At 47.2% G+C, this 23197-nt stretch overlaps 1 protein-coding gene across 1 annotated transcript in view; it reads right to left on the reverse strand.

The window, feature by feature from the left end:
- The window catches only part of FBLN2 (fibulin 2), a 103977-nt gene that overhangs the window by 68817 nt on the left and 11963 nt on the right, over window positions 1-23197 (reverse strand). Inside the window, exon 2 of the mRNA XM_027704108.1 lies at window positions 7523-8963. Coding sequence (XP_027559909.1) covers window positions 7523-8840 — 1318 coding nt within the window. The 5' untranslated portion in view covers window positions 8841-8963. The remainder of the gene's footprint in view (window positions 1-7522; window positions 8964-23197) is intronic.

Below are 23197 nucleotides of genomic sequence, written 5' to 3' on the forward strand. Positions count from 1 at the left end.
TCATCTCAGGCACAGAACAGACAGACTAGGAATGGTCAAGAAAACATAAAACCTGCTCACACATAAGGGGATCTTTATAAAATTCCGGTTACTGCTGCCTTGTTACCTAAGAATCCCTGAGAGGTAACAGATACTGCTCTCTGTGAGGCCCAGGGTAATGAAATTACAGATCCTTTCATGAGTAAGCATGTGCTAGAAAGCCACATTTATTTGGCCTACATATTTGAAACTGTTCAAAAGGTTATTGTCTCTCAAAATTTGGATCAGAAATTACTACTTGCACTCGCCTTTCTCTGACAAGGAGCTATATTCACAGTTGTTCTTAATTCCTTGGTGATCGATTAGAATAACAGACACACTACTGCAAAGAAGTCTCATTTAAATTCTGCTTTCTGAAGAAATATCAATCATGCATACAAAAAAAATACTTTCAGATACCTACTATAAATAACCAGCAAATGGAGTCCTCCTGAGAAACCTGGTGAGCCCAACAGCCTCGTCTGTTCAAGTGGGTAATTAATTTGTACAAGAAAACACCCATCTTATTTTCATAGTTTGTCTGCAGCATGTTTGACTTTCAGAATTGAGATTAAATGTTCTTGTCGCAAACCATGGATGGAAATAACATTGCATAAATGATGATTTTTGCCTCGACAGAACAGGTACATGGGGTGGGTTCCCAAAGATGTTGTGATGCCCTCATAGGTTAGGGGCTCCACTCCAGCTGTATTATTGCAACATATAAGATTAAACTATCTTTGTAACTAAATCTCATGAAGTCAAGGACATCTGAGAACCTTTGTCTGTGTTCAGTGTCACTGTGGAAAGCTTGTCCTATGCAGGTATTGCCCTTTGGGCTTGTGCCAGCAGTGCCATGCTCCTCCAGGGAGGATGGGACATGCTAAAATACACACCCCACAGGAGTGAATGTGTCACCCTGTTTCACTTTCAGACATTCTCTGCACATTCCCTTGGTGCCAACACTGAACACAATGGATTTCCTTATCCAAAACTGCTCCAGCCACCTGTGAGTGAGGGTCCTTGTGCTGCAGCACAAACACCTCGGTGTACACAGGCACTGGGAGTGGAGGGGAAGTGTGGCTGCACCTCGTCACCACCAAGAACTGTGCTCTTCAGGGTGCACTGCATGAAGGTAAGACTAGCAGGAGCTGAAGGAACACACACCTTTGTCCCACCCTGCGTATTGTACCTGCCTGTCACGGTGCCCAGGCATTCACAGCCTCATCCCTGTGATCACACTCCACTGTGGAGCTGTTACCTTAATTCCGTGAGCAGCACAGGCAGACAGAGAACCACCTTCTTACACATCTCTGTTCACTGAACTGGCAGGTGCTGGGGTTTAAACAGAAAAGAACTCGAGACCTGAGCATTTCTTCAAGTTGTTTAGGCTCTTCAAAGTCTTCATTCCTGTGACTGTGACAGGCTACACAGCTTTTAGCAAAGCATGGCACTGAAACTTGGCACTGTGAATACCAGGCTTGTGCCTGCACCACTGCACAGATCTTTGCAGCTTTAAGAAAAGATGCTCTATATAATCTCTAACTAAAGATCACGAGCTCCTGGTTCAGTATACAGTCACTACTTAAAATACTCTTTAAGAGACAAAGACCAAACCAGCCCTATAAAAGCCTGACACCAAAGTGTTGGCACCCAGGAGCTCCTGAGCTGTGGTTCATAGCTCGGTTTGAGCTGGGAGATGCACATGAGGAATGGAAGATGGTCTGTAGTGAGGAGGGTTTGGGCTCCAAAGGGAGATTCCTGCAAAGCTGAAGCCCAGCCAGCTGGAAAGGCAGCAACCAAGGTCTGACCCAGAGCAGTTCCCAAAACACAGACAGACAAGCAGCAGCCACGCAGCAACATGTCCAGAGACATCACCCAGACACAAAGCAAAGCCCCAGAACTCTGCTCCTGGCTAGGATGGGTCTGGACACTCTAAATTCAGCTGCTGCCTACATGCCTGGGCTAGATCAGCCCTCCTGATCCCAGCTCCAGTTCCTCATGTGGGACTACTCAAAGCACTTCATACAGGCCTAATGCTGCACCCACTGAAAGCCAGGTCACATCTGGCAGTCCAGTGCCTGGAGATTGGGTACTTTGGCTACTGTTTATTTCAGAGTCTGCAAACAATTATTCTCAGCACACTTCTCCATGTCATCAGGGCAAGTCTGGGTTTTCCTTGCACCCTTTGCTCACAAATTCATGCCACAAGCAGTGTCTGGCACACACACACTTAAAATCATTGGTCTTGTTAAAATGGAGAGTGCCAATGGGCTCAATCCAGCACAAGTGGTTTCCTTCAACACAGAATTATGGAATGGTTTGGGTTGGAAGCCCATCCAGTCCCACCCCCTGGCAAGGACACACTAGCCCAGGTTGCTCCAAGCCCTGTCCAGCCTGGCCTTGGACACTTCCAGGGATCCAGGGGTAGCCACAGCTTCTCTGGGCAACCTGTGCCAGGGCCTCCCCACCTTCACAGGGGAGAATTTCTTCCTAATATCTAATCTAAAGCTGCCCTCTTTTAATTTAAAGCCATTCCCCCTTGTCCCATCACCATCTGCACGTGTAAAAAGTCGCTCTCCGTCTTTTTTAAGAGCTTCCTTGAAGTACTAAAAGGCCACAACGAGGTCATCTGGATGTCCAACCTCAGCCCTACTTATGCTTTTAGATATTGGAAAGAAGACAAACTAATCTGCCAGGTGGTCCATGGGAGGTCCCTGCAGGAGCTGCTCATGGATTCACGACCAGGCTGCAGAGCTGGACCAGGAGGGGTCACAGCACTGAGGGGACAAGGGAAGGGCTGCAGGGAAGGTTGTGCACTCGCAGCCATGAGGGAATCAGCCCCCACATACCACACACGGGATTTTGGAATTAATAGAAATGCCTTAGTTTTTTCCTTTTCCTCCTAAACCAGCATCCAGCTGCCTCTTAAGAATATGAATGCCATTTTTGGCAGGCCAGGTAGGTCTATTTTGTGGTTCTCTCTTTAAAAAGTTTTTAATTTTTATAGCATTTTAGTCTTCCTCTGCAAGTATCTCAGCCTGCTTTATTCCCATCCACACTGTCTTCCTCTAGGATGTTACTATCTCTGAACTTCAGCTATCAGGGAGCCACTGAGCCCTGTCACCCCAGGGCTGTCATTCATGCTGACTCACACTTGCCAGCCCAGAGGCTTTTTCTCCTCACACACCGCTCTCCTGAGGTTTATTTTCATTCCTCAGATATCCTGGTTTGAGGGCTCAAAGGTGATTTCTTCCTGTTACAGAAAGAACTGGGATAAAGGAGAGAACACGGGATTAAGCCTGAGATAATTCAGGTGAACCTGAGAGAACACTTCACCTGAGAGCAAAAAATAAGAAGTAATTGCAAACAGAGTTTGTTTTCAAAGGACCATCCATGGCATTCTCCCACCTCCAGTGCTTTTTATGGTGGCAATAAGAGAGACAGAGGGTGGGTGGGCTCAGGGAATGCTTCAGAAACCCTCCCTGCAGGTCTGCTTTCACAGAACCATAAAATATCCTGAGTTGGAAGGAACCCACAAGGATCATAAGCCCAACTCCTGGCCCTGCACATGGATCTCCTTTCCTGTTTGTCGTCAGTTAGGGAATTCAAGGTCATCCTGCCTCATGAGCTTCAACACCAGCAAACAGGCAGCAGATGGGTTGGTTGACATCTGAGCTACACCCTCAGAAGTTACACAAGAGCCTCCCAGGAGCTGCTGCCTGATCAGGATTCACCTGCAATAAGTGCCACTCTCACATCCACTGATCTCAGCTCACAATTGGTGCAACTCACTTCAGTTGGAGAACAATTATCCTTATCTCTAAAAATGACCACGATAAAAAAAAAGTCATTAGTCGTGGAGGAGTTAAAGTGGAAAAGTACCTCCATTCTGGATCCCAAACTGCTGTTCAGCCTGCCAAAAACCAGAATGCAAATCATAAAACATTCACTACAAAACTGCTTGCTACCTGAGTTAACATTTATCCAAGGAACAGCATTCTACTGCCAGAGCACAGGGAAATGGAAAACAGGGGGAAGAATCATAACAGAACGTGACAGTAACTTCTTGAAAGATGTTTTAGTCAGCCCTCCTCTGTTCAGAGCACTTTTAGGATGAGGAAGTAGGAAATAAATAGGAAATTAAAACTCCCTCTGCTGCTCTTGCAGTAAGTGACAGAGTAAGATCAATGTTTGGAGAGAGACTGTATAAAGAGAACAGTCTTCATTAATCTCATCCTTTCCCATGGTGAGAGTTCTTAATTTACACTTTCTCAGCTGAGTAATTACCTCTACTTTACACTTCCAGTTCCTTTAGGAATGGAGTGACTAGCATTTGCACAGAAACCCCAGAGGGGCTGTGTGCTGCTGAAGGAAGTTGCTCTTCAGCCTGTGTTCGGGACCTATGACAAGTGCCCTCACACATGGAGTAGAACACAAATATTTCACCCTCAGGCAGTGCTGTGGGCTGGTAGGGTGGCAGAAACCCCTGTGGAACAGCCACTGGTCCTGTCAGAGGCAGGAAAACATCCCCTGGGCTCACACAGCCCTCCAGAGCTGGTGCTGGACTTCCCACCTTGCAACCAGAGAAACCAGCTCCCAAAAGAGCCCATTTCTGTGACAACCCCCCTGGGGACCACGAGTGGTGCTGCTGCTGTCCCAGGGAGCCACCAGAGAGGGCTTGGCCCCACACAGCACCCAGAAAATCCACAAAACAGCTGCTCCAGCAAAGCTCAGAGCAGCCAAAGGAGTGGGGAGAACATTCCCCAAACAAATGGCAATTCACTGGAGTCCAGGAGAGGAGATGCTACAGAGATCATCTTGGCTGGCTGATGTGAATACAGTGCAGTGTTTCAGATGAAACAGAGATGAAAAACGATGCTCAAAAGGAGAAAGAATCAAAACACAAAACTAACCTTTCCTGAGCACCAAAGTGCTCCACGTTGTTTCCACCATTAGATTACATATGAGCCAGCAGAGATTTAGGAGATGAAAACTCAACTACATGTAAAACCAAAGTGAGATACATAAAACACAAGTAATGAAGCCAAGGTTTTAACAAAAAGCATCAGGATCCAACCACATCAGAGTTCTGGAGACAGGATGCAGGTAATAGGAGGAACAAATGCAATGGCCATATGACTTGGGCTGAATTGTTAGTGCAAACGCCTCTGTGGAGACTTCTACACTTTTCTAAACTCTGGAGAGAAACAAAAACTAAAAGAAACTATAAAAATATATCTAGAATGTCTGTACAGTCACAGAAATGTCCCCACAGCACTCTGCTGAGAACTGGTTAAATAAAACCTGTGCTCGCTGCCACTGGCTGCAGCCTCCTTAGGAAAAAACGTAACAGCCTTGCAGGCTCTAAAAATTAGGGCATTGATGCAGTTTACATCCTGCTGATGACTCTTGATGGGAGAAAATAAGTTATTTGGCAATTTTGGTAGATTCTGTCATTTTATAGTTGGAAATACATGTGCAAAATCCATGTTTTCATTCTATATCTGTAGGCGAGGTTAATTTTTCTTTCAAGTCTGACTAATACCTTCACTCCCCCTCTCCCACTGGCTCAGGAAGAGACAAGATGTGTGTGTTTTATTACTTGAAACGTATGGATCTACTCACATGAGTCACAACCACATCCATTAAAACAACAAAACCTGTGGAAATACCACCATCCCCAGGCATGAGCACTGCCACCAGCAAGGGAGATCCCTGAGTTTTGGAGAAGGCTCTGTTCTGTTTCCACCAATATTCCTAATGGGAATGGTGGAGCAGATGGGGAAGAGGGGCTGCCTGGTCAGGTCCCACTTGTCAGTGACTGGATGGACATGGTGTGATGACACTGGCACTTGCTCCCAGAACATGCAGCAATTCTGTGGGCCAGAGAACCTGCAGCCTCAGAGCTGCATCACCCACAGCCAGAGAGTTCTGTGCTCCCAAGGGATATTTGTTTTCAGTTCTACTTTTACAATATATAAAGGAAATCATAGATACCTCAGCTAAGGGGGAAATGGCATCCAGTGATTCCCAGGCCTGCTTCTGTTGGCTAAAACATCCCTGCCTGACGTGACATCCATCACATTCTGCTCCAGGCACCTCAAACTAACCCAGCCCCCAACCAGACCTGTCTCAGCCAAGCAGTTCCCAGGAACCCCAGACTGGAAATCACCCAACGTAGCACTTGGCTCTGCTGCTGAACACTCACCCAATAGCCCTTCTTAAAGCCTCTCAGTGATAATTTCAGCATGAACCCATCTTTCCTTTTTGAAAGAAAAAGAAAAAGAAAAGGCAACTTAGTTTAAGGAAGTTGGGTTTTTTAAGTTACATCAGAAAACAGGTCATTGCATATTAGTCCTAACCCAGACCCATGTGTCACACACAGAACTGGTGCACAGCTCAGCTCAGATTTTGAGGTGGCTGCAACAAATAAAAGGGGAGTCAAAGGAAAAGGAAAAGGCTGCCACTTCCACTGCCTGGTGAACAGTCACGAGGTGCTGCTTGTGTTGGGACCTGGAGCCTCAGTTCCAAATCTGCTTCCTCCTCCGATCTGCCTTAAACTTCTTGAGTAGATGGACTCGACAGCTCAAGATGTTTAAGGGCTCCCTACACAACCAGGGAGAAATATCAGTGCCTAAGGACTAATCAGTATTTCCTGCAAGTGTTCTGCTGCTGAGTCTCGTGAGAACATTTTGTGCCACATCTTGAAAAAGGAGGTATTGCTCTTGATTTGATGACAAATGAATTGGAAATAGGAGCTGTACATGTGCTAATTTCCAGCGATGAAGTTGGCATTCATTACAGTAATGAGCACTGCATAAAGCATATAATCAACTTTCCCTGCAGATGTCAGGAGGAATCCAGAGGCAGGGAGGAGACACATACACTTTCCACAAACACCATAAACTTCCAGCCCCAAAAAACACAAAGCAAGAGGCAGTTCTTTTTCTCCCTACTAGTCCTCAGGGGTATTTGAGTGTATCTATGAAGTTCTTGAACTAATGAGCTTAGACAGGCTTTCAACCACGGGATAAATATTACAACAAGTGCTGTAAATATTTTCATAGTAGAAACACAACTGTTTCACTTTCTTCCCAGAAGCAGCAAAAGCTACAAATGTGATTACATTGAGTTGGTAACTGAGGATAACTAATTAAATCCTTTTGTGTAGAGGAAGATGTTTCTATTACATCTTGATAGAAATTAAAAGCAAGTAATTGAAGGAAAAGGTCACAGTTTAATAAATCATCATCTGAAATAAAGTCAAAATACCAGAAAACACCATCCCCATGCTTTGTGAAATCAAAGCAAGGTGGGCAACAGTGAAATGGTACCTGTTATGTGACATGAACCACAAACATCCCCTGAAGGGACGAAAGAAGGTGAGTGGGGGTTTGCTGGATTTCATGCCCACGTGCAGCAGCAAGAACACATCAGTGGATGCCCCAATGTTATTATGAGTAAGTGCTCCCCAGGCACCCAGACTGGGAGCAGTTCTTACCTTCTGGCAGCCTGGGGTTGGCGTGGATGGAGTTGGGGTCCCCGTCCTCCTCGGGGTGGTACCGATACAGCGTCTGGGACTGCTTTGGGGAGGACTGGCTGCGGTCTTCCTGGAGAGCAACAGGAGGAGAGGTCGTTGCACTGAACTTCACCTTGGGGAAGTCGTTTCCCTCGAGGGTTTCAGGGGAAGACTTTGCCCAGCTCGGGTCTGTTAAATTCCCCTCTGTCAAGCCCTGGTACATGCTATTTGCTGGCTCTTCTTTCCTGACGTGCTTTTTCATTTTAGAGTGGGGGGCTCTTTCTTGCTCACGCCTCTCTTTGTTCCCTTGCTTCCCCTTTGGTCTCCTCTCCAGCTCCTCCGGGTGCTGGGGGGTCTCAGTGGTGGCCGTCGTGTGCTCCACAGGAGCTCTGGTGGTTGCTGGTGCCTCCCTGTGCGTCCCTTGCTGGAGGGAAGCCGCGGTGGTGCGGGGCACCCTGCGCCTCTCGCCCCTCTCGGTGGCACCGCGCACCTCAGCGGGGCCCTGGGGCACCACGGGGCTGGGGGGCACCGTCCCCTCGGGGGATGGACGGGCCGGGGCCGGCACCGATGGAGCCACGCTGGCTGCCGGGTAGTCATAGTCCTCCCCCTGCTCCTGGCTGTCCTGCTCCAGGTGGGACGAGTAACTCCGGTACTTTTTGGGAGACTCCAGCTGGGTGTTGTCCCCCTCGGCCGCCTCCTGGTCGTAGCTGTAGGGATCGTCGTAGTGCCTCTCGGGCTCCCCGTCCTCGGCGTCCCCGGGGCTGGCCGTGTTCAGGGCGAAGGCGTCGCAGTCGGGTAGCTGGTAGCACATGAGCTCCCCGCCGGCGTTGGGGCAGTGGCACACCTTGCAGGGGGGCATGTGGAAGGTGTGCCCCGCCACGTACTTCTGCCCCTCGTGCAGGCAGCCGATCCTGCCGCACTGCGGGCACCCGTCCGCCGGCACCACGGCGTCGATGCAGTTGGGGGGCAGCTCCGGGCACAGCATGAACTGGCAGCTGATCTTGCCGCCGCCCTTGGGGCACGAGCACTCGGTGCTGCCGAAGTCCACGAAGTAGGACTGTCCCTCGGGCACCTTGCCGTTGGTGAAGCCCACGTTGAGGCAGTCGTAGTACTGGTAGCCCTCGCAGGTGCAGCCGTGCTGCAGGCACGTGGCGCAGCACCCGCCGGGCTCCAGCACCTCCTCGATGCAGTTCTCCAGGGCCGGGCACTCGGCGCCCGTGCAGTCCCGCTGGGCCCGGGCACTGCCCGCACACAGCAGCACCAGGAGCGCGGCATTCCAGCAGCTCCGCCGCCCTGCCATCGCCTCTTCCCGAGCGCAGCTCCAGTCCAAACGCGCACGTTCAGCGCTGGCTGCTTTCCTGCAGGGCTGGAGGTTCAGCTCCGAATCCGCAGCGGTTTCCTGAGTTACCTTTTCTCATGGATCCTGGAGTTATGAAAGAAAACTCTGTTAAAGACTATACTCGGCACATATCCTGCTAAACATTAGAGGTCTTTAAAAGTTGGGACGAAATCCAACATCTGGAAACCGAAGGACAAAATTAATCTTAATGTCTTCCAAGCATTGTAGGCACTAAGTTTGGAGTTCCATGGTTCCCCCACCCCTATTTTGAAAAAGAAGGGAAGAAAAAACAGTTGGGACTGTTCTGTTTTGAATCTGTTGACAAAATGTATATATTTTTCAATAAAAAGAAGGCCTTTATACTTCAATGCCTTTTTGTTAATCTTCCTAGCTAAAAGGATTTTTTTGGCAGAGAATAAGTAAATACACAGTTCTTCCTCTGCAGATACAAGCTTGAGATAATTATTCTTTATGTTTTAATTACAAATACCCAAATCTTAAGGAATTTTTATAGACAAAACTTGGCCCTGAGACGTGAGAATTTGTCTGTACACATGTTAATACAAAATAAGGACTTTTTTCTGCCTCCTTCCCCCACTGAGCAATCTTTTGCACGTCAGTCTCCAGCATTAACAGTTATTTCTTTGCTCCAGCAGTGCTAAAATAGAACTTCTTTGTGTATTGTGGTTACTTTGTGGTTACACATCGTATTAGCTATCCTGTAATACATGTTAGGGGCCGGATTCTCCGCTCACAGAGGTTGGCACAGCTCCACAGCAGGACTGTGGTGCACAGAGGGATCGACTCCGACTTCACTGGAGGACAATGACACCAACTGAGGATCTGCCACCACTGGCAACCACTTCTTTTAGTATTGACAACACCAGCAGTACTTTATAGTGAACTATGAAGAGAATATATACATATATATATTTATATATAAATAAATTGGCATAATATCACTTTATTAAAATGCCTTGAAGAAAACGGTTTGCTTTTTAATTACTAAACCCTTTGACCTTAGAAAAGTTTAAGAGTGAATCAGCTGTTGTCCTTTACATCAAAATTATGCTCAAAAACATGGAAAACCACTTACAACAACAACAACAACAACAAACTGCCTATAGAATTTTTATAGGACTAGTGATCTGATTGTTTTTCCAGAACCCCTCCCATCATCAAAAGAATAATGACCCTAAAACATTTATCTGGGGGGTAAAATACAGTCACATCCCCAAGAACAATAAACCACACATGCAACAGGAATGCTGCCAGAAAATCCATTCAGAAAGATTACTTGGCCCATTCAAAGTGGGCTTCCAACCAGTCTGCTCCATCCCTGCTGGCACGTGGCCAGGCCATGGGAAAAGCGTGCCTGTTCTGATAAGATATGGACAAACTGTGCTAAGAATTTCCACAGTTCTACCCTGGAATTTCAATTACTTCACTACATTGCACGGAGATATAATTCTTACAAATGTAGGTTTCCTATTCCTAATTTCAGTATATTTGCTGAATGTGCTAAGGATAGTGATTGAAGGAAAAATAAAATTGTCAAAAAATACAGTAATGGCTTGCAAGAGTCTCACTGTTTCAGAACTGTTCTCAAAATGGGGCTGTTTCTTATGAAGACGAATTTTCAATATGTGGTGCTGAAACTAATTCTTCAGAACCCAGCCTGGGAATTAATAATTTATCCTACTTTCAGCAGCTTTTCCAGGTAAGCCAAATTTGTAATTGTTGCATCACTTCAGCTGGGAAACAGTGAATAGAAGGACAAATACAGATAACTTCTGTGCTTCACAGCAGGATTTTGTCATCCCCGCTCACTGGTACCTCCTGGCTTCAGTGCTGCAGCACATATATGTCCCTTGGTCAAACTCCACGGTGGGAGCAGCTGAGCTCAGCTCTCCCCTGGCCCATATTCCCTCTCCCACAGTAGGATTCCCAGGATTAGAGAGCCCCAGCGTCCTGTTTGGGTGTCCCAGCCCCACGTTTGGCCCGTCTGTGTGTGCACAAAGGCGGGGCACATGTGAAGGGGGAGCTTGTGCCATCACCCCCTTCAGCCCAGTCAGCTCCTGCTGCCCCGGGGCAGCACAGCCCAGCAGCTCAAGGGGACCATCAGGGCACCCCTGGGAGCTGTGCTTGTCTGCCCTGCTTGGACATTCGGGTTTCCCAAAACTCCTCAGGCATAAACCTGAACTCCTGACAAGAAACCTCAGTGATCCCCTGTGCAGGAAGCCGGTCAGAACTCACATGTAGCACGTTCAGGGGCAGCTGAGGGGTTACCCAGGGGCAGTCCTGCCTTTGTGAAAGGAGCTGTTCCACTGCCCTCCCCTGGACAGTCACCTCCTGCCCCCCTCCCGTACACCCCTTTCTGTCCAAGGGTTTGTTTGCTTGTCCAGGTCACCTCCAGCATTTCCTCTGTTCCCTTGTTCCCTTGCCTCTCGCCCACAGAGAGGCCCAGAGAGCTCTTGGCAAGTCCTGTCCCTGCTCCCACCTCTCACACTTTCTGCTCAGTGCCCTGTTCAGTCCCCCTGTGCCCTTTGTCTTCCCACCATTTCCACATCCCTCAGCTTCTGGGTTTTCAAGCTAAGCTGATAAGGCTGAAATCCTTACAAACCCTTTCTCTGTCAACACCACAACCTTCCCTACCCTCAGGCTCACTTCCCTTCATCAGAGGCTCCTTGTTTCTGGTGTAATGACTCCAACAAAAGCACCTCTTTTTATTCCTGTAAACCACTGTTTTCCCTGTGCTTTCTCCATCTGTTCCCCACACCCATCACTCCCCCCAACGCACAAACTTGCATATCAAAGAAACAGCCTCTGCTTTAGGCACAGAGAAAAGCAGCTTTGAGCAAAGAGCACAGACAGGACTGCTGAGCCCCACTGAGACAACCCATCCCTCCAAACAGGGGCTGTGCTCCTGCCAGCCCGTGCAGCCCATGTGCATCCACACCCCTCCCTAGTGCTGGGATGACTCTGGAGACAGCAGCTCTTTACCTGGTGATGGCATCAAAAGCTGGAGCTGTAAATAAAGGTGTCTAAACCTTTAAATAAAAATACACTCTTCCTGAAGGATAGGGGAGTTTAATGCAGCAGATGTTATTGCAATAATTTGCCTCCATTAACGATTTTAATACTTCCCTTAATGTCCTTTTACGCAACTAGGGTGATAAACAAGGGCTTCACTTTAATGAGAATTGGGTCTTTCTGCTCTCACCAATGTCCTTCACCCACTCTTACAATGTCACTGCCTTTTGCTGCTCCACTGAGGGAGATGCCACAACAAATTAAGCCCTGCACACCTAAAATAAAGGTCTTTCAAAGGCTCTGTTGAAAGCTTTACAGAGCTCTAGAGCAAGGTAACCCAAATGCCACCCACACCAGCCCTCATGCACTGCTTCATGACCCAGAAGGCTCCCATTAATGTCCTTTGTGGAGTTTGCTAACCTGTATATCCTCCTCTCCTCTGGTTCAATATCTAATCTTCTTGGGTTTACTGGGTTTTACTGGGCTGCTATTAAAGCAGTTGTTGCCATTCCTGTGCACACAGTGTGTCCTGAGCAAGGGAGGGGCAATGGATTAAGACTGAGTCCCTCAAAGCCTGCAGAAGCAAACCTGTGAGGTAAACCAGCAGCAGAGGATAGTCAGACCACTATAGTTCCTTAGACCCTTTAAAAATTATTCCCAGGAAATGCAAAGACACCTTATGGAAAACCTGCTTAAAAAAGTAAGAGTCCAAATGAGCACGAACTCCAGGCACACATCTTCCTGGAAAAGGAAAGGACAATGCTTCACTTTGCAGACTAAACCAGTATCTGTGTCATGGGACATCCAAGGCTTAACAGCAGCAGCCATCAAAATTGTAACTAGTCCTGGCTGAAAAACATCATATTCCTGTCTCCTGGCAGGGGAAGAAAACAAGATTTCAAGATGCTTATTTCAATTCAATTTGGGGCCAAAAAGTTATAAATTCTGACATTTTTGCAAAACAATGTACTCTGAGTGATTTACTTCAATCAAAGCCATAACATAAAACTAAAAGGAAGAATGTTGACTTGATTAAAAGTGTTCAGTCACATTACTCAAAAATGTTGATGAAACCAGCGTGTTCCCACAGAAGATCTAGACATTTTAAATGTGCAACTTCTTTAAATTAAGGGGAGTCTTTTATTGGGAGATTCTTTTTCCAGATGGTTTCATTTCAGTGCTGAACCAGAAAGCTTATTCTAGGTAGGCAGAGGTGACAGGAGGCACTTTCCTTCAAGGACTTCACACAGACACCACCTTTCTGTGTGAAGGTTGCCCCAGAGACGTGCAGGAGGTGTGCACATGTGGAAGAGATACTGCAGCAGCAACAGCACTCTGTCAAATGTTCACTGAACAAAAAGAGGCAGCCATTTATAAACAAAAAGCAATAAAGAGAATGAATTCAGAGCACTGTAGAGGACAACATCTGCATGAGAACCCAGTGACCTCCAGCCTTGAAGATGTACCTGCAGTTGTACCACAACAGGTTTAGATAGAACAGCACTTTTCTCTATCCTACCTCTCAATCCCCCGCTAAATTGCCATTTCTGAGGTTAGCAATAATAGAAATGCTGGTTTGATACGTATCTTCTACTTTTGAAGAAGGAGCAGGGCCAGACAGCGGCCTGATGTGAGAGTAGAAGGTGTCAGAGCCCCCCTGTGCAGGCACTGGGAGCACAGTCCCTGCTGGGTGTAACTGGGGGCAGCCACTGAGCTTGGCCGGGAACCTCCACCCAAGTTCCCTGCACACTAAGAGAGAAGCTGTGGGAAAGCCAGTGCAGCAGGGAGTGGACAAAGCAAGCTCATCAACCCACAGAGATGCTCTGAACAGTTCTCCTGGTCTCCCAGTGCTACCCAGTCCAAACTGGCTCTCCAGGCACGGGCTGTACCTGACCAGGGAGCACACACAGCCCTGCTCTGTAATGGTCAGTCTTTTGGTGATGCTGAATCTCTTCTCACAGTGGTGAAAGCACTGCAGAAAGCAGAAGCACATGTGCACACCCACCCCGAGGAGCAAGGAGAATGTATTTCCCCAGTCCCTGCATTTTCACACCTCTCCCAGCCAGAGCTCTGTGGCTGCTGCAGCTGCCAGCAGCTCTTCCGTGGCTGCACTCACAGCTCAGACTGAGGGAGGAAGAAGGGAGGGGATGGAAGGAAATAACAATTTAAAACAATCCCTCTTAAATGCAAGAGAAAATGGAAATTTGTGAGAGATCTTTCATGTATGAAAAACAGAAAAAACCCTTAAGCCCAGTAACTCCTGAGTGGGCTGTGCCAACCCATGGATTAGATCTTCCTTTCACACCCTCTCAATCCGGAAACTTGTGATCTCACCAGGCTGGAAGGGATTGCTGCTGGAAGGGATTGCTGTGGCTGCTCCAGGCCCTCTCCTCACAAGGGGAACTGCAGGGCTATTCACTGATGAATGAAAAGGGGAGAAGAGTTTCCTTCACTGCTCTTATGCAACATTCAGTGCCCAGACCCCCTCATCTCTGCCTGCTAATTAGTGGAATTTGAGCCAAACTCAATCCAGCCTTCTCATTCGGAGCACCTGCACTGGGCAGAGAGAGGAGAGGGGTGGGATAAACCCTCATGTAAATCCAAATTCAGCGAGCTGCTTTTCCTTACCAAAAGCAAAGCACGGGATGCTTAGTCACTCTGGAGTTGTCAACACTCCAGTTCTTGGCAAAACCAGCCCGTGTTCAGAAGTCATGGCTTTTGCAGGCGGTTTCCCTCAGCTTTATTCTCAATAAGAAATCAGTTACCGTTACCCCCCTTGTCATGGAAAAGCTTTAAAAAATGGACATTTGGGAGTCCGAAGGATTATTACTTAATTCAATAGCAAGCTCAAGAGTGGGACAAACAAGAAGCAAGCATGATGGGATCAAAACTCACACTGTCTCCCAAAGTTGCTCCGATAAGCCCTCCCTTCCCAGTAGAAGCGCCCCTGGGCAGAGATGCTCCTGAGCCTTCCAGGACATTCCCCACCTCAAATCCAAACAGGAACCTGCCACGCTGCAGGAATGAAAAAGCATCCCCTGAGGTATTTCAGCTGGAGTAGCCAAGCATTAGCAAGAGTGACCAGGCAGCTCTGGGATTTATCCTTCCAGAATGTGCAGCTTTTGAAGGCGTTTTGGACATCCTGGAGAGTGAAGGCAGCCTTTTTCCAAGGGAATGACAGGGCAGAGCTGAGGAGGGGAGAATCATGGCTTGGGTGTATTGTGTCAGTGCTACCCCTCACCAAAGTAACAGGGCAGGTACTTGGCTCACTGAGGGGCACAATGCCGTGCCATGGGATCTGCAGCAGCTCCAGAGTGGCTCGGGGGGAGTGTGGCAGAGGAAGGACTCACATGGGGAAGGAGGCAGAGCCATCCCACCCGGGGCTGGTCCCTGTCCCAGCTCTGACACGCTGGCACTGAGAGCTCAGCACGGGGCCGTGCAGGGCCAGAGCAGCTGAGAGTGCCAAGGGCTCTGCCACGAGTCCCTGGCAAACCAACCACGTTTGGATCCTCTGGATGATGCACAGGAGGCTCAGCATATCCTGGCAGCGGGGCCAGGGTCGCAGCTCTGCTGCAGAAGGAGCCAAACTCTTACTTTTGAGTGAAAATAAATGTGTTTGTTATTGATACACTTTTTTTTCCTTCTTCTTACATCGCCAAGTTTCAGGTGACTATATATACTCCTCAGAAACACAATCAAATAATCCAGCTATTTCCACGCCAGCCAAAGAAATCTGGGAAAAGATTAAAGCAAACTCGGCAACAGCCACTCGAAAACGTTTCCCAAGGCGCAGCCAACAAAAACTTGTCAAAGCTCATAAGTTATGAACTAATTTGCACAGAGAGAGCTCTTTTGGCAGCAGGCAGGTCCCTGAGCTCCACAGCACCTCGAGCAGCCGCACACATGTGGAGGCATTCCCTGCCATGGGGCAGCACAGCCCCCAGCCCTGCCCCAGGGGCAGCACCAGCTCGGTGCCCTGGGCTGTGCTGAGCACTGTCAGCACTGCAGGCTGCTCAGAGGAAGGAGGGAAAGAGTTTGTTCCCATTTACTTAAAGAGCTGCACTCCTCTCCTCCTGCTCAGGGAGAAAAATTCCTAGTTTCCATGATGTTCCCCATTATTTAGATACTTTTTGGTGGGAAACTCAAGCAGAAGACATCCCTGTACAATCTCACAACTGTGCTCCTCGAACGCATCATTTCAAGGTCCTGGGTTATATTTCTTACCCTGCTTGCTTGCTTGCTTTCCCTGATTTTCCTCCAGGATGCTCCAGCCCCCTGTCCCTTCCCACTGTTTCACAGAGCTCACATTTGCAGGGCTGCTGCTGCCTCTCACCAAGGAAAGAACCTGCTGCAACCTCAAGGACAGTGGCACACAAAACCCAAGGGTGTCATTCCCACTCCCCCTGTGACCTCCTCTCCCCATTTCTTGTTTCCTCAATGTGAAACAATTAAGATGCAGTTCTATAACTTAAAACTCTCTGTAAGCAACAGATTTAAGTTTTGGGGTTTTTGTTTTTTTCATAATAGTCTTCTATGATGCACTTTGAACCCCACTGCCCTAAGCAGTGACAGTAATACAGATCTTTTGTTGAGAAATGTGTTGGTTGGAACATCTGGGCACTACCTACCTGTTTCAGGCAGCTCTTTTAGAACAGTTGAATCTGAAAATTCCCCCACCTCCACTCTAAAATCCAAATGAGGCAAAATAAAGTCTACCATTTAACTGACAGCTTAGCAATGGCCTTTCCTGCCCTGTGCACTGCCATGTGCCAATTTGGAAATAATTAAGAACAGTTTTCATTCAGGGAAGGCTGAAGGGAACTGCAACCCATTTTTCCACCGAGTACCTGTGAGGCAGAACTGCTCCCAGCCAGAGGAGCAGCAGCTCCTCCTTCGCCTGAACCTCAGCCTCAGAACTGAAGAGCTGGATTTGAGACTCTCCAGAGTAACTCAGAGGGGTTTGCTTCAGCCTGCCAATTAATTCCAAATGAGCATCAAAACATCAATGCAGTAAGTTTGCAGTAAATAATTTTTCAGTAAATGTGTCCTGACTCTGTCATTATCATGATTAATGGTGAAACTCTGCCTGCTGATGTGGAGACAATAACACGAGCAGTGCAGAGAGCATTTGATCATACCCAGCTAATTTGGTTCACGGTTTCTCCTCGACAGAGCTCTGTCAATGCACCTCCTTTGATCCACAACACATGCAGTTGCTGCCTACAACCAAGATTTCCCTAGGAAGAAACTGTGAATCTTGACACAAGGCACAATCGTTTTTCACATTGTCGTGAAGTCCCCAGAAGGGCCCAAGATCAAACTCTTTTCCTTCCTGACTCAACAGGATCCAAATCTGTCCCTCCAGAGAGTAAACGTGCTCTCAGCAACCAACTGTAGCAACAAACCAACTCCTTTCATTAGCTGTGCACTGCTCTACAGCTGAGAAAATACATCCTCTGCTCTCCCAGCTGCACAACCTACCTGGGACTCGTGTGACAGCAGGTGAACTCCGCACACCCACGGTCCTGCCTGTGCTCTGGCTCTTAAATAAATAACCCTCAGACAGCACACAAGGCCATCCCTTTGTTCCATACAGAGAGGGCATTCTCTGCCCTGTTCTTCAGGAGAAAGGCTGGAGGGAAAAACTGGAGAAGGAAGACCCCTTAGCTCAAATTTATCCATCTCTTGTGATTCCTTTCAGGTTTTGGAGGCATCACTTCTGCCACTTCCACCTCCACCTCACACATCAAGGGAATATCTGTCTTGAGCCACTGGGATTGCATTTGCTTCATTAAGTGCTGTCAGAATTTGCAATTTATAAAGTTTTTAGCCCTTTGTGTACCCCTGAGCACATTATCACTGCTGGAATAACCCAGTTCTGCCCTTGGCAGTGCTCCTGAGAGTTTGCTGTGCTCTAATCTGGACAGAGAGTCTTCCTGTTGAAGGAAGGGACATGACTGACACTATTTGTACCTACAAGGCTTATCTGAAGTAAGCCTGAACCAAAGTCTTTGGGTTTCCCTGCAGGACAGGTGGCATAGGACCTCTCCTGCCAGAGCCAGGCTGTGCCTGAAGCTGCACCCAGGATCCACATCCAGCTGTAGATGCATCTCCCACCAAAAAGTGCCACTGGTGTCACTAACAGTCACCCCCTTTGCTTTGCCACCTCTCAGCCTCACTTCTTGATTCCTCAGTCCTGTGGTTTTCTACAAGCCATGAAGGAGACAGGATTTAGAAATCAACACCTTAAAGACAGGCTGCATTAAGGATGCAGCCTTGAAATTCTGCATTGAAAAACATTCAATTAATTAATCCAGTTTAGTATCTGGCCACGTATTCTTTGTTCTGAAGAAAAGGAACTTGGATTTATTTCAGCACTCACACACACACCCTCTCTCCATCCATGGCCTCCATGGACTGCAGGCAAGAGCATATCTATAGGAAATGTAATGGATGTACCACAATATTGGATGGCACAATATATTCCCAATTATAAATTAATAAAGTCCAGAAAAAGCAGCAGTGATCATTCCTTGGGAACAGTTTCCTCTCATATGGTGACAAAAGAAAGCCCCTATCAGAGTTATTATATATACCAATTAAATTCTTTAGCTAAAGCAAAAAATTATTATTTTAATGGAGGAAAAAGTAGAACATTTGGTTAAAATGTTGTCATAGAAATGTTAATTACCACGGGCATTAAACAAATGGAAATCAGAGCCTACCATTTGTTGAGCACTTTGAAAAGTTTTAATGCAAAAACCGTGCTGGAAAGAAACCTTCAATTTTTCCTCATGAATGAAAGCAAATCCCTGTAAATGAAGCTGCATCTATCATGCTGCTAATCAGTCAGCAAATGCAATCCATCAATCCAAAGTGTCCCTGCACAACTTTCCATAAGAGATAATGGAATTAATTTGGTTTGTTGGATACCAAACTGTGGAAAGATGCTATTCCTCCTCGGAGCCCGTCACTCAGAGGCAACAACACTGCCAGATGTAGCTCATGGAAGTTACACTGCACTACCTCCCATCTCCCACCCTGGGTTTATCCTTCACTGGTCCCCAAAGGCTGTGGAGAATTGCCTGAAAGCTCAGAGTTGTGTGACTCTCACTTTTGGAATATAAACCACCCTGTGTCTCCCTGGCTGGGCACGAGGCTGAGGAAGGTTTTGCTCCTCAGTGTCCTGTGAGCCCTTGAGGTGATGGGATGAGCAGGATGAGGTCCAGGCACCCAGCACACACTGCTGGGACCTTTTACATCTGCTGGAACTGCACTGCACAGAATCTGCTGAGCTGGAAGGGACCCACAAGGATCATCCAGTCCAACCCCTGGCCCTGCACAGACCCATCCCCAAGGGTCACCCCCTGTGCCCCAGAGGATCATCCAAACCCTCCTGGAGCTCTGGCAGCCTTGGGGCTGTGCCCACTGCCCTGGGGAGCCTGGGCAGTGCCCAACCAGCCTCTGGGGGAAGAACCTTTTGCTGAGATCCAACCTGAGCCTGCCCTGACACAGCTCCAGCCATTCCCTGGCTGCTGTCCCTGGTCCCCCCAGAGCAGAGCTCAGTCCCTGCCCCTCCTCTGCCCCTGCCCAGGCATTGGAACTGCAGGGAGGTCTCCCCTCAGTCTCCTCTGCTCCAGCTGAACACACCAAGTGCCCTCAGTGTCCTCCCACGGCTTCAAATCAAGGCCCTTCTCTTGATGGTGTTGAGCTCCTGCAGACTCAGTATCTGCCAGAGAGGTTTGGATGGTTTGGATGGGCAGTGCTGTGAGCCCCATTTATCCTCCAAGAGATGCTAAGGCAAGGAATGCCAGCTCATTTGCTGAAGTCTGGAATCTAGAGAAGTGTGTCAGGGGAGGCATCACACTGGTTGTCTCGTTTGCTTCTTCAGTGATAAGACCTGTTCTTTTCTAGGTAGCAGATTTGAAAGTATTTAGGGGTCATCATAAAATAAAAGGAGTGCTTGCTACCCTGAAACTCATAAAAGCAAAGTTATGTAAAGGAAAAAAGTATTAATTCTTGCTGAAGGATTCAAAATAAACAGACACAGAAACATAAATACACATATTTCTCGCACTCCCCTGGCATCCTTTTCCTCTCTAAGGAAGGTACACAACTCCTTTGCCTGCAGCACATGTGGAATCCCGGATCTTGACCTTTGATTTAGACCAGATCCAAGTTGTCCAAGGTGTAACCTTAACTTGGAGGAAAACTTCCTGGAGATCAGAGCATTGGTTTTTTTCTGTATCTGTACAGAACCCCCAGCTGACATACCCAGTGATAGTTTGCTGAGTGTCTAAATACACTGTGACACTTTCTGCCCTCAGATGCACGGGTGCAGTTCTCATGTTCATAATAATTTGTGGTTCTGTACCATATTTAATCTACAAACCAGAGTAATATTAGAAAAGCAAGTCTTGTTTACTTTGTAAGTTATCCACTACATTTTCTATTTCCACAGGAAGCCGGTATGATCTGCTGGGTAAATACACAACCCATACTCCTGAATATTTTAAGATCATTAACTAGTGCAATGATAACTTGGCACTACAGGCAGAACATTTGATATTAGACATCTCAGCAATGCAGAAACACTGATACTGCATTGACAAAAAAAGCTGATTAAATCATATGTAGCTCTATAAGGTAACATAAAAATATTCAAAGAACAAGAATACCTCTTTTCCTTTCACATCATCTTGGTTTCATTGAACACACCAACAAAACTGTAAATGCAATCTGATTTTCATCACAATGAACATTATTCCACTAAGGTGGTGTTGATGAGTGCACACAAACTGTTTGGTCTTGGCACATTAAAATACATATATATATTTTGGACAATGATCTTCTGAAAGGGAAGGAAGTCATTCCATTTTCCAGCTGAGGAAATTCTACAATTAATGCAAGGGGAAAGAATAATTAACACAATGGGAGAAGAAGGAGCTGGTAGTCCCTCCTTCCACATTAGTTATGCACAGTCCAGCACATGACCAGGAAGGAAAATTAAGATGGAAGAGTTGCTGATATGAAAAAAATGAAATCAAGTTTCTCAGAATCACAGAACACTTGGTATTTAAAACAGGAAAAGGGAAAAATAAAAAGCCCAAACCAAACACCAAGGAAAGTAAAGGAAGTGCAGTGGGAGGTTTTCCAGCTCTGCAGTGCTCTCTCAAATCCCCTGTCAGGGCTCCCCCAGTGCGAAGGTGCAGCCGCCCGGCAAAGAGGCACCTGCAGAGAGCCTTCCTGTGGCACGACCCCAGCTCACCCCGGGACGGCTGAAAGGCTCTGGCAGCCCAGTCAGACGTGCACACCCAGCCCTCTGGCTCGGGAGCCTGGGACAGGCAGGATTTGCACTGCATTGCCCAGAGTGTGAAGTACATCAGCTCTGCAGAATCACCTCTAAAGGCAGCGGCTGATCCGGTGATCTTGGGTGTTCAAAGCCCAAAGAGCAAGAACAGAACAAAGAGGACCAGGGATTTCAGCTCTCAGAAGATCACAGGGGCAGAATAGGTTCAGTTTTCTAGCAGTCACCTCACTGATGAGGTTTACTCTAGAGTCAGTGGAAGGGGAGGTGAAACCAGAGGGCAACACTGTCACCAATAATCTGTTTGGGATGGATGGATGGACGGATGGACGGATGGATGGATGGATGGATGGACTGTGCCCTAGATATGAGTTTGTCTTTATCACAAAATCCCAGAATGATCTGGGTTGGAAGGGACCATAAAGCTCCCCCCTTTCTACCCCCTGCCATGGGCAGGGACACCTCCCACCAGCCCAGGTTGCTCCAAGCCCCGTCCAACCTGGCCTTGGACACTTCCAGGGATGGGGAGTCCACAACTATGTATCACAGAGGGATCTTACATGATTAGTTGCCCTTTTTTCAGGTAGACAGAGCTGAAGACCCTGTGATTTTTCAGTTTGCAAAGGAGGACTCTACGGGGAACACGAACAACATTTATAGAATTGTAAGGAACACAGATACACTGAAGGGGATATTCCTTCACCAAATGTGGACCACAGCAGGGCAGAGGCCAGGTAGAAGAAATCAATCATTCCCATGAAGGTCAACTGGAAGAATCCCAGAATTCCAAGTCTGGCCTACCAAGACTTCCCATTTGGGATGTTTAACCAAAATAAGTGTTCCCCTTTAAAATAATATTAAGCAGTTATCTTCCCACATTACCTACCACCTCAGCCCACTGGCATTGCTTTTCCTTCAGTAGAAGATTTTGAGTTGTTTGGCTTTATCTTGTTTACTTTACACAAATGCTATTCCTTTCTTACAGATGGATATGATCTGCTGAAGACCTGGAACATTTTATCCCACAGCAAAACTCATTCAAAAGTACCATCTGTTCCTCCTGCAGGGGCACAGTAATGCCAGAAACTGTTTAACATTCCATAAATTAAGACCATATAATGGATAGCTCATTGTTAAAGTGAAGCGAGGAGTCGTTTGGAACCTGATGACAGACATTTTGCTGGGGTTTTTCCTTAAAAATAGTATCCGATGTATTATTTTTGGTTTGCTTCAAGAACTTCCCATTCAACATTAAACAGCAAAGGTGGGTCACAACGTAACCTTAACAACTGCCTTTATCCCCACTTTCAGCAGGATCCTTTCTAATAACTCCAGGAGGAGGCTTGGAGTGGGCCAGGGGTTACAACAAATTCACTGCAACGCCAAATTCTGTTCTCCTTTCCCCTGGTGTGTGTCTGTTGTATCTGCAGGATATACTTCCCAAGAGAACAGAATCCAATCTTCAAGTTTAAGAGCCATTAAAATATGTCTTATTTTATAGATGTTACACTTATTACACTCACACACAGCTCCCTACTCTGCCTTTCACTTACTGGTCAGAAACCCCAGCCAGAAATGAACTGCCTTTGCTATTCCTTTCTACTCAAATGCCAAAATATTTAATCAATAAAAAGGCTGGACATAAAATCCTGCTATGAGTTTGTGTCATCTGAGTCAACATTAAAACAGCCTTCGTTTGCCATTCAATCAGAGAAACCACAGAATAAAGAGAGGAAAAAAGCCTACAGAAAGAAAAACCACAACCACACACACACACAAAAAAAAACTGACCAAAAAACCCCACATACAAAAGAAATCAATAGTGCTTAATTGGAAAAAAATGGCATTCTAAAATCCTCCACCCAGGAGTGGGATGCAAGTGGCTCCGTGCCTGGTTCTTGGGGCTTCCTGGGGACAGGCAATCCCTGGACATGCAGCTCTTGTGTGAGCTGAGCTCCAGCTCCTCCGAGCAGCCTCA

The sequence above is a fragment of the Neopelma chrysocephalum genome, unplaced genomic scaffold, assembly GCF_003984885.1.
Source record: "Neopelma chrysocephalum unplaced genomic scaffold, ASM398488v2 Primary Assembly neopelma1_255, whole genome shotgun sequence".
Taxonomy (NCBI): domain Eukaryota; kingdom Metazoa; phylum Chordata; class Aves; order Passeriformes; family Pipridae; genus Neopelma; species Neopelma chrysocephalum.